Source organism: Physeter macrocephalus, chromosome 14 (assembly GCF_002837175.3).
Source record: "Physeter macrocephalus isolate SW-GA chromosome 14, ASM283717v5, whole genome shotgun sequence".
In the NCBI taxonomy this organism is placed as follows: Eukaryota; Metazoa; Chordata; class Mammalia; order Artiodactyla; family Physeteridae; genus Physeter; species Physeter macrocephalus.
Window position 1 is genome coordinate 114,441,021 of NC_041227.1, and position 11,517 is coordinate 114,452,537.

General features: G+C 54.9%; 1 protein-coding gene across 1 annotated transcript in view; it reads right to left on the bottom strand.

Annotated features, from left to right (window-relative positions):
• TBX21 (T-box transcription factor 21) overlaps positions 1–10,449 on the bottom strand; it is a 10,582-nt gene extending 133 nt beyond the window's left edge. Inside the window, exons 1-6 of the mRNA XM_024130460.1 lie at positions 9,881–10,449; positions 2,931–3,085; positions 2,442–2,563; positions 1,682–1,840; positions 1,466–1,527; positions 1–1,228 (exon numbers count right to left, since the gene is read on the bottom strand). The exon at positions 1–1,228 is cut by the window's left edge and continues 133 nt beyond it. Coding sequence (XP_023986228.1) covers positions 610–1,228; positions 1,466–1,527; positions 1,682–1,840; positions 2,442–2,563; positions 2,931–3,085; positions 9,881–10,371 — 1,608 coding nt within the window. The 5' untranslated portion in view covers positions 10,372–10,449 and the 3' untranslated portion in view covers positions 1–609. The remainder of the gene's footprint in view (positions 1,229–1,465; positions 1,528–1,681; positions 1,841–2,441; positions 2,564–2,930; positions 3,086–9,880) is intronic.
• Positions 10,450–11,517: the final 1,068 nt, after the last annotated feature.

Consider the following 11,517-nt stretch of genomic DNA (forward strand, 5'->3'; position numbering starts at 1 on the left):
TTCTTGAGTCGTGCACAATCCCCCCCCTTCCCAGCCCCTTCCTTGGGACCCCACTGCCTCTAAGAGGGTGCGGCCCAAGCCAGCTGCCCAAAGTCATTGGGTCCTCTCCCCTGACTGTGGCTGGCTGGCTGTTATAAAATTCATGTGTCTTTATTTCCAGACAGGGATTAACACACACACACAAATGTTGAAAGTTACTCTGCAGAGGAAGAGATCTGAGTCTCCAGTCTGGCTGTCCCACCTGATCCTGAACCCCCCATTCCCACCCCTACACCCCGCAGAAGGGAGGAAGCTCCTTTGTGTCCCAGACCTTCCATTGTCTGTTTTCTGTTCTCCAGCTGGGAACCCACAGCCAGAAGCAGCACCAGGTAAATGACTGTAGTTGGGACAGAAGAAGGGGCAGAGAACACTCCTCGCAGGTTTCATTGTGGGCCAGGAGGCAGCAAGTGAACCCCAGAATCCTTCTTGGCCCCCCTCTTCCTCAACCAGCTACAGAAGGTGATGGGACAGAGGGAGCTGGGGACGGCTCAGTCCTGGGTCGGTGGTCTACGTTAGTTGGTGTCACCAACCTAATGACACTCTTTCTGTTCCTTTCACCATGTCATCTGCTCAATTGGGAAAATAGTTATAAAACTGGCCTTCAGTTTCCTTATCAAAAGGAGAAGGGGCCCCCGCAGGGGAGGAGCTGTCACCACTAGAAGGATAGGGGGACACACGCCTCCTCTTAGAGTCTCCTTCACCCAGTCCTGAGTCGCTGGACTCTGGCCGGATGGGGGTGATCTCAGTCCACAAGGAGGGGGAGCCCTGGTCTTCTGGCCCCCGCCCCTCTGAGGCTCCAGGGCCAGGTTCCATGGGCAGAGTTCGCGTGGAGCGGAACCAGCTGGTTGGGCCCATCTTGGGAGGGTACTGGGGGGTCACAGGCCAGCCAGCTCCAGGCGCCAGGACCTCCTGGCTTCGGTAGTAGGACATAGTGGACCCAGGGGCGGAGGGCAGGAATGAAGGTTTCATGCTGACAGCTCGAAACTCGGCCTCGTAGCTGTGGTCCCGAGGGGCCCCCAGCCAGTAAGGCTGGGGAACCATATCCTTGGCCTGGCTGGGAAGGTTGGGGTAGAAACAGCTGGGAACGGGATACTGGTTGGGGAGCAGAGGAGAGTAGTGGTCTCCCCCAAGCAATTGACAGTTGGGTCCAGGCGGAGAGAGGACACTGGTGTCAACAGATGCATACATGCTAAAAAAAAACACAGGAAGCAAAAGACAGGGGTCACGAACAGAACTGGTCACTTAGGAGCCTGCCTGTCTCACGTCCCTCCCCAGACCCTCCTTCCTGACTTGCCCGCTGCCCTCCAGTACCCAGCCCACACTTCCCCACCGCAGAGGCAGAGAGGGGACGTGCTGAGCACTTGTCTGGTCTCAGAGGGACGAGAGGAGGCCTCTGCAAACATGAGATGAACCCAGTGGCACTTACGACTCAAAGTTCTCCCGGAATCCTTTGGCAAAAGGGTTATTATCAATTTTCAGTTGAGTAATCTAGAGAGAAGTGAAACAGAGTCACCTGAGTCCTGAGTCTGAGGCTGGGGAACTTCCAAAATCGCTCCCAGGAAGACTGGGGGCTCCACTCTCCCCCTCGTCGTCCCCCCACCCTGCCACAGGCTCAGCCCACCCTCGCCCAGGGAGCCCTCACCTCGGCGTTCTGGTAGGCGGTCACGGCGATGAACTGGGTTTCTTGGAAAGTAAAGATGTGCGTGTTGGAAGCGTTGCAGGCCGCCTCTGGCTCTCCATCACTGACCTTGACAATGTGCAGCCGGGGCTGGTACTTATGGAGGGACTGGAGCACGATCATCTGAGAGAGGGTAGGACGGCTGTGAGGGAGGGATGAGGGAGTTCAAAGGAACCCTCTCCCAGCCCCACCTATGGCCAGCCCTACGGCCAAGCTAGAAAGGACCCTGAGGTCATCGTGCCCATTCCTCTGCCCTGCCGCCACATAACTTCTCCCAGGCTTCCAACCCCAGTCCCTAGCCTCTTCAGGGCACCAATTCTATTCTCTTGCCCCTTTACCTATCCCCAGATGTCCATTGTGACCAATGTATTAGCACAAACAGGGCTTTTCAGGGATAAGGGCACTTTTAATAGAATTGCTCAACTCAAAGAAACTTTGCATCTGTTCCCTGGGACCACCGGTACCAACTCTATACCCACTATGGTACACGAGTGATGGTAGCCCAGGATTCGGTGAAGAAACCCCCTGGCTGGTTTGGTCCGTGTTGGCCCAAATGTGACACCTGTCTGCCCTGAGATTCAGCTTCCTCCCAAGGTGGGTGGAAAAGAACCAGAGTCAGAGAGGGAGAAAAGTCGCTCTTACAGAACAGAAGCAGCCTGCAGGGCCCGCTGCGACCTCGGGGACAGGGAGGGGTGCGGGGCTATCCCATGGGGAGGAGTCCCACCTGGGTCACATTGTTGGAGGCCCCTTTGTTGTTCGTGAGCTTTAGTTTCCCAAATGAAACTTCCTGGCGCATCCAGTGGGCTCCAGTGTTGGGAGAATCTGGGTGGACGTACAGGTGGTTCCCTGTGGACAGTTAATCTCTTTGGCATGCAGCCCCTGGGACCAGACCCCTGGTGATGTGGGGTTTCTTTGCCTGTTCTGAGGGGGATGGCAAGAAGGATGCCGGGGGAGGACAGACGGGGCAGGACAGGGGGACGTGTGGGCAGAGGACTGGCTAGAGCAAAGGAGAAGAGATGACAAACAGAACGGAAGTGAGAAGTGGGAGGGGATGGGGTTGGGTGGAGTGGGGTGGGGTGGGATGGGAGGGATGGAACAGAGAATGAAATCCTAGGAGTCAGGGCCAGAGGCTTGGGGGTTCCTCTTGGATCCACCAGGGGGCGCCCAGTATTAGACAAAAAGCATGCCCCCCAGTTCCCAAGGAGGCGCGTACCTGGCATGTTGCCCCCAGCCTTTCCACACGGCACCCACTTTCCGCTCTGATACCGCCAGTGATGCTGGTCCACCAAGACCACGTCCACAAATATCCGGTAATGGCTGGTGGGCTCCAGCCCAGCCACAGTAAATGACAGGAATGGGAACATCCGCCTGGGGAGAACAGAGAGACCCAAATATCCATCAGCCCCCAACCCCCTGGACAGCCGTGCCCTGTGCAAAGGCTGTCCGTCGCTGGTGTGCTGGAGCCGGCTCCCACCTCTCACCAGAGCCAGCTGGAGAAGTCCAGGAAGTCTGCCAGCCAGTTGTTAAACAGCCACGATAAAAAATTAAATCACATAAATGTACAATTAAATATATTACATTACAAGCCGAGGTAATAAATACTCAAAAAAACACTTCTCAGTTGTTGTTTTTTTTACTACAGTTTACTATTATCTCTGCTCTTGAGATTGTTTACATCTATTGTACCTGCCCGGTGGAGATACCAGAATATGTGCACTACCACACGACTCTTCCCAACTCTGCATTCAGTGATATCACATGGGCAGCTTACGAGCAGCCATTATAGGGGTATTTACCACGGAAATCAGCAAACACTATGAATCAGGGCTTTTAAAAATGTTTTTCTTTCAGAGGGTCAGTTGCTAGACATTAGCTGCACACCCCTGTCCCTAGCCTTAGCTTGCTCCCTAGAGGGGGAGCAAAGCCACAAGCCAGCCCCACACAGGCAGTTCCTAGTAGGTCCTCATCTCTCAGTTCCCTGAACCCTGGTCCGGCCTCAGTCTGTCATCCATCCTCTCCATCGTGGCTCTCACGGTGCTAACATGCACCTAGCCCCAGAGCACCCATCCACAGGCTCTCCCTGCCCCATCCTCCTGGGCCTGATGTCTGTAGCACAGCCTGCTCCAGGGTCTTCAGAGAAGTAACTGAAGTCCTAGCTGAGCTTCCCGTCCACGTGGAAGAGGGACTCTATTGAGCACAATCCTCATGTTCAAAGTCCTGGTTCCCAGGAAAAGTGGAGGAAGTTGGATTTGGGATGCTGTGCTATTGTGCTGAGCAACAGATACAGAGGAAGAAGCACTATCATACCACAACCATCTCCACCACCTCCACCATCACCACCCCATCACCACCACCACTAAAACCATCATGTCCACTATCACTACCCCCAGCACCACATCACTACAACCAACACCTCCACCATCACCACCATTACTACAACCAACACCACCCCCATTACTGCCATCACTACAACCAACACCTCCACCATCACTACCCCCTCACCACCACTACCACCACCACCACCCCATCACCACCATCACTACAACCAGCACATCTATGGCTTAGTCTTTCTCTTCTAACCCAAGCAGGAAGAGCAGAGTTTTTAAGCTGGCAGAGTCAACTCCTCATCAGAATTACTTGTCATTCCCACACACTTCTCCTTTCCCCTCCAAGAAGCCACCACCACTACAACCACCACCACCTCATCACCACCATCACTACAACCAGCACCTCCACCATCAGTACCCCCTCACCACCACTACAACCACCACCAGCCCATCACCACCACCACTACAACCAACACCTCCACCATCACTACCCCCTCACCACCACTACCACCACCACCACCCCATCACCACCATCACTACAACCAGCACATCTATGGCTTAGTCTTTCTCTTCTAACCCAAGCAGGAAGAGCAGAGTTTTTAAGCTGGCAGAGTCAACTCCTCATCAGAATTACTTGTCATTCCCACACACTTCTCCTTTCCCCTCCAAGAAGCCCTGCAGGTTGGGAAGAAAGGCACTGGTTCATGAGTGAGGAAACCTGGGGGAGGGAGAGTTCTAGGGGCCTAGGAGCACTTTTGGGTGGATTCTAGTCCCCAGAGGGTCCCAGATCAACATCGCTAATAACCTTGGAAAGATCTCCGGGGAGGGTACTGTCACATTCCTGTCTTCCCCAGACTCTCCTGGGCTGAGAAAAAGAGACTTAGTGGCCCTATGGCCTTGGATAAGTTAATTCCCAAGCCAAACCTCACTTTCTTCACCCGTAAATGGAGATAATAACTCCTGTCCATCTTTCCTCTGAGAGCTGTTAAGGAGTTTGAAGGATGTGAAACTCAGCTCACCGTCTCTCCCATCCCACCTCCATCCCACCTTCTCCCAGGCCCAGAACTATCAAAGCCCTCTGGCCTGGCTGAAGAACCCCAAGCAAGAGTCCAGAGTTCTGGTCTGAGGCCCTCGGTCCCAGGAGCTCGGTAGGCCAGTCAACTGGAGAAATCAAAGGTTAGGGATGAGACTTTGAGCAATCGAGGGTGGGAGAATATTTTCAACCCATTTCTACCACCAGCTCATTCTACAACAGTGGTCAGGTCATTCATGTTTCCTATATTGTAACCAGTTCCTATCTAAACATGTAGTAATAGAGAGAAGGGAACATATTCATTCAAGTGCCACTACTTATGCAGCAGTCAGTTCACTGAACCAGTCCTTTGAGATATAAAATGTTATTTCCAATTTATACTTGAAGAAAATGACGCTCAGAGAGGTTTGGTGATGGCTCCACCGTGGGAGAGCAGAAATGGGGTCTCCTGATGGCAGAGCACATGCCACCGTCTCCATCACCCCATCCTGCTTATCGCTGGTAGAGTGAAAGGCAGGAGACACAGGAAGACTGTGGGGAAGAGGGAGAGGAGAAGGGAGGTCTCAACTTTACCTTAAAAGTCTAGAATCACCACAAGCTGGGATCCCCAAATAGCCTCTGATTTACACGACACTTTGCTGGGAAGGAACCAGGAGTGAAGATGGGTCTGGTGCCAAACTGAGCCCCTAGGAAAGACCGCTCACCACTCACTCAGCCCTCAGAGGACAGGGTCCAAGACCCCAAGTTCCTCTGCTGCTTCTAAGGACTATCCAGTTTGAAATGATTCACAAAGTCATCATATCCCGTCCCCATCCTGTACCCCTCTGACAATGCTCCAATTCCCCATCGTTAAGTACAAATTAAAAGATGGTTTTTATCAGTCATGTCGGCAAAATGTTTCAAAATTGACAATATCTAATGCTGATGAACCTGTGGGATAATGGGTCCTCTCGGCCACTATTGGTGGGGGTGTAAATCGGTACCACCTTTGAGGAGGGTATTCTGGCAATGCCTTGTACCGATCCAAATGCAAAAAGTGCTCGGGCATCAAGGGATCGCCTCTTCCCACCAACCTCGGACCCACTGAATAGAAATCAGACAGCCACCAGCAAACGGCGCAAGAGAAAGCAAAGCCGTTTTCACCTGCTTCAGAAGAAATAAAGCCAGTCAGCCCCAATTAAAGCAGGCTTAACGCTAAAAAAAAAAAAAAAAAAAAAAAAAAAAAATTTAAAAATCTAAAAAGTTCTCGGAGTTGGAATGTAGAGAAGAGAAAACCAAAAGGGCTGAGGCCGGTGATCGAGGATGGTACGGGACTGAAATTGTTTTATCAAGCCCTAACTTCGCACACACATACACCAATGCAAACTGAGCTGCTTAACAACAGAGTTATCTTAATTATAATAATCAACTAATTACACCCAGAAAAGTGGGGATTGCCGGCAATTACTGCACACCCACACACCCACACACGAGACAGCCGCCTCTCTCTTCCTCTACTGAGAATGTCTACCATCGACTATCATACACCGGCCGACTTGGGCGCAGCACACAGACTGCCTCCCAGAAACAACACGAGGCCGGGCAACATGAGTGGGCCTATCAGGCCATGAACCTCCACAAAAAAACACACAAACTTGAACTCTCAGCCTTCCAGCTGGCCAGTCCATCTTCTTGTCCTCCGTTTCCCCTCCCAGCCCCATCTGAGCTGCCTGGATCAGTCTCTGGACCCTGGAATCACCCCCTGCTCCCCACCCCATTCTTGCCCATGGAGGAGAGCATTACTGTGTGTACACCGAGGAACGGGTCTAGGGTCGGTGGGAGAGGAAGCATCTGGGAGGGAGTGAGTCAGCCCAAGGCGAAAGGCTACGGGGCTGTGGGTGGGCCTGGGCTGGAAGGATTTTTCAAAAAGGAAGAAAGCCGTGGGTGATGTGGTGGTGACTGGGGGGTCACTGGAAACCATGGAAGGACAGGCCAGCCCACCAAAGCAGGAGGACAGAAAGGGAGCTGTTCTCTGAGCCCAAGTCTTCCTTTTCAGAAGCCAGTAGCAGAAGGAAATGGCTGCCGACTTCCCAGATCACTGGAGCCCAAGCTCACAGTCAGGGGTGCTGAATCGGGGGCGGTGTGTCCTCCGTCCTCTCCACCCCACCATGGGGCCCCCAGGGCCTGATCCAAGAGGAGGCCTCAGAGGAAGTGGTGAGGGGCCACTGCCCCCTTCCAACGGCCCCACAGCCCACAGTGTCCGAAGCAGTCCGTTAGGATGGATTGAAAGCGTGAGGATTGTAAAACATGCGCGCGCGTGCGCACACACAAAACAATCGGGGAAATTTGACGATATTTAAGTTTCTTTTCAGGTTTGCTAATGGCATTGTGTTTATTTTTAAAAAGCCATTTTTAGAGGTGCACGGAGAACTACTTAAGGATAAAGTAATACAGTGCCTAGGATTTACTAACTAATTACTTACACTATCACTAATATAGTTTCAGACCACAAGTTAAGTGAGCGAGGATAAAGCAGAAACAATATTGGATCAGTATTGACAGCTGTTGAAGCTGGATAATGGGTAGATGGAGATCCGTTACATGTTTTCTTCACTTTTGTATATATTGGAATTTTTCATAATAAAGGAAATTAAGTGTGTGGAACTAAAAGAGAGACAACAAAACTTGTCCAGAGAGGATTATTCAGCAGGAAAATAAAGGAAAGAAGGAGGCTGTAGGTGTAAAGGAGGCAACCAGTACAGAAAGACGCATCCACCTAAGACCCCCAGCTAGCCCTGCACCCCCAGAGCCCTGAGGTTCTGCTGAAGCTCCATCTACCTCATCCCTCAAGACTGGAGGGGCTGGGGCCTGGCTGCAAGGCTGTGGGGAGACCCCCACCAGGCCCCAGGGTGGGAAGGCTTCCTGACCACTCAACAGAGTTCAGGCCTGAGCCTGAGTTCAGGTCTGCCGTGTAACCCAGTGTAAGCCACCAGCTCCCCTGGGCCTCAGTGCCCTCAGCTGTAAATGGGGAGGCCGCTTGGCCTACCTAGCACACAGTGAAATAATGGAAGTGAAAGCACTCTGAATGCATCAAGGCCTTCGGACAGTGTGGGTGGCTGTTTTTACCCCTGGTTGTGGGGGACTGGGGGACCAGAGAAAGAAACCCAGGCACATAACATCTGCATGCTGGTGCCAGTTCTGCCAGCGAAGAATGTGCTGTGTAACCTCAGAAGAGTCTCTTACTGTCTCTGGGTCCATTTCCCTCTCTGTCCAGGGAGAAGATGGGACAGGATCTTCTGGGTCTCCTCCAATTCAGACACGATAGCCTAGAAGCCTAGGCTATGCCTGGGTGCACCCAGACAGGGGCTAGGGCTGGGGGAGCAGAGAGGAATTATCAGAAGGCCTAGAAGATGAAGGCCGTGCCGTGAATGACAATGCCAGCTTTCCCGGATTCATCCCCGAGAAAGAGGAACAGTTCAGCAACTTGAAGCCAATTGTGGTTGGTGGACAGGTCCCTCAATCCCAAGCCACCATATAGAAATCATCCATCAGGAGGGAAGAATGTTCCAGCAATGCCCAGATTGAATGCCAACCCTCAGGCCCAGCATGGCCTCTCCCTTCTCCCTCCCCAAGCCCAACCCTTGGTATCTGCTCTTCAACACCTCCCAGGTCCACTGATGACATAGCCCCTCCACACAGAGGCCCTCGCTGGTCCCCTGCCCACACGGGCCCCCACCGGGAAGGGTGGGTGCACACTCACACACCAGACACAGGCAGGGCCCACTCAGAGTGTTGCTTACTAAACAAATACCACACAAGTTGCAAGTTTCTCTTTCTTTCCCCTTGTAGGAGACTCTCTCCGGAAGCAGCACCCTTGGCCCCAAACCCTACCCCGCATGCACGGAGCTCAGGGGACCCTGAACCATGGAACCATGGGTTCCCCAGGATGGACTGGTGAGTATCTGGATAAGGGTGGGGCAGGCTTTCAGGGACAAGCCTTGAAGGGTACAGAGTGTGGGACTGGCTGCCAGCTGGGACCCATGGGTTAGCTTCACCTGCTCAGGCCCGTGGACGTCTGTGCCCTCCGGGAGGGGACTGTGTCTGGAAGGAATCTATGCCCCCTCCCACTTTACCACCTCCCCCCTCCCAACACATGCGCACACCAGACATATGATCTCAAAGTACTCAAAGTACCGGAAAGGAAACTTGGTGACCACTTCTCCATGTCACCAAATCCCAGTTTTACCACACACACACACACACCCCAGAGCCGACCTGTACACAACAGCAGCAAAGGGGGCTGGGAGAGGTGGGCACAAGGGGCCCCGGAGATGAAGGCTGGATTGCTGTCCACCCCACTGTAAGACTCTGCCCTCCGCTCTGTTTTCCCACACATAGGGGCTAAGAGGTGCCCTGCTCTGTCAGATCCACGGCACACACTCCCCCTGCGCCCTCCGTGCCCCCCACCAGGCAGGGACCGCACCCCAATGCTGGGTGAAACCATAGGCACCCTCCCCCTAAACCAGGACGACGGCTCACTGCGCCCCTCTCCTCCGTCTCCCTTTCGAGTTGTGCCCGTTGGTCCTGAGAGTAAACAACCCCCAGAACTCTCCTGTCCGAAACTCAACTCCTCTTTCCTCCCAAAGCCTGAGCCAAAACTGTGAGGGACACAGAGACACTAGCAAAGTCTAGACAGAAAAAAAAAAAAAAGAAGAAGAAGAAGAAAAGAAAAGAAAAAAGAAAGAGAAAAGCGCGTCCCTGTCCGGGCCGGCGGGACCGAGGAGGCTCCCACAGCTCGGCGCTCCCGGCGCGCGCCTCACTTACCGTCCCTGCTTGGTGATGATCATCTCCGTCTGGTGCTGATTAAACTTGGACCACAACAGGTGGTTGTTGAGCGCGACTCTCAGCTTCCCGGATACCTCCAGCCCCGCCGGCAGCGCACAGTCCTCGCGCGGCCCCGGGTAGAGTGTGGCGCGCGGGTCCGGGGCGGTGTAGGCGTCCCCGGGCTGATAGCCCTCGGCGCCCGGCGTCGGCGGGAAGGGCTCGCCCGCCCCGGGGAAGCCGGTGGCCTGGGGTCGGGGCGGGTAGGCGTAGGCTCCGAGGAAGCGGCCCGGCGGGGCAGGCACCAGGGCACCCCCGGCGTAGGGAGCCCCCAGGCTGGCGCCCACGCGACGGTCGGCCGCGTCCTGCGCGCCCGGCTCCGGGTAGAAGTAGCGGTTCTGCGAGTCGGCGCCTGGCGCCCGGCCCTCGTCGCTCGCCGGCATCGGGTCGGTGCCCGTCAGCATGTCTCGGCAGCCTGGCTCCAAGATGCCCATCCGGGGCGGGCTGGCACCTTCCCGCGGCCGTCGGGGACCGGCCCTTCTCCGCGCGGGGGCGGGCGCGAGGGGTCGGCTGGGCGGAGGCTGGCGGGGGTGGGGCGGGGGGGGCCCCCCCACCGGAGCCCGGGCTCGGACGCCTGGGTCCTGCGCCCGCGTTTGGCGGGCGCGCGGCAGCTCCCGGGCTCCGTCTTCAGCGGGCCGCTGTCACTAGCGTCGCAGAGCCTTTGCTGTGGCTTTATGAAGCTCTCTGGGCCTCCCCCCAACCCCCGCCTCGGCCCCGCCCCGCCTCACCCCGCCCCTCGTGGCTAATACTCGGCAAATTCTACGCGGTTGGTTAGGACTGCAGGGCCCCCACCGTGTAGACCAGCGAGTCCCCGCGCACTTTGTAGTTCGCATACTTTGCCTCCTGGGAGAGTCAACCCCTCTCCACCTGAAACGCCAGACTGTTTCTCTTCTCTGGACCCTCTGGAAATTCCACCCATTCTTGAAGGCTCAGCTCAAAGGCCCCCTCCTACGGGAAGCCTTCGGTGATGGCCCAGATGGGCTTACTCGCAGGCTCCGAGCCGCTTCCCCCGTGGGCATGTGACAGATGTTCATTGATGCTCACTGTGTGCCCAGGCTCCGTGCTGAGTGGCCTTGTGTGAAGTGTTTGCATTCTTTCTCTTTGCCAGAGACCCAAGTGGACTGTGTCCGATGCATCTTGTTCCTTCAGCCCCAGGGCAGACCTGGGACCTGGTGGGCAGCAAGAAGAGTTCCTTCAAACGAATTGCATCGCAACAGCTGAGGGTTTGCAGGGTCCTAGGCTGGTCCAGGCCCACAAAAGCTCCACCACCGGGGCCTGGCGGCCATGTGCACTGGAAGTAGCACCGGGCTGCCAGGACTCAGAGTCCCAGGACTGGCTCTGCCCCGCACTCAGGTATATGTGAACCTGGGCAAGTCACTTCCCTTGCCTGAAAGTCAGCCTCAAGTGCCTCAAGTCCCCTAGGCTAGAGAAAACAAACTGATGTACTTTTCAGAGGGGCTGTGAGCCTTACATGAGAGGGCACACCTGGGCAGCACTTTCCAGTCTATTGTTATACCTGGATGGAAAAGCCAGATTGAACAGATTCAGATTTGAACAGATTCAGAGCCGGCTGACAGGAA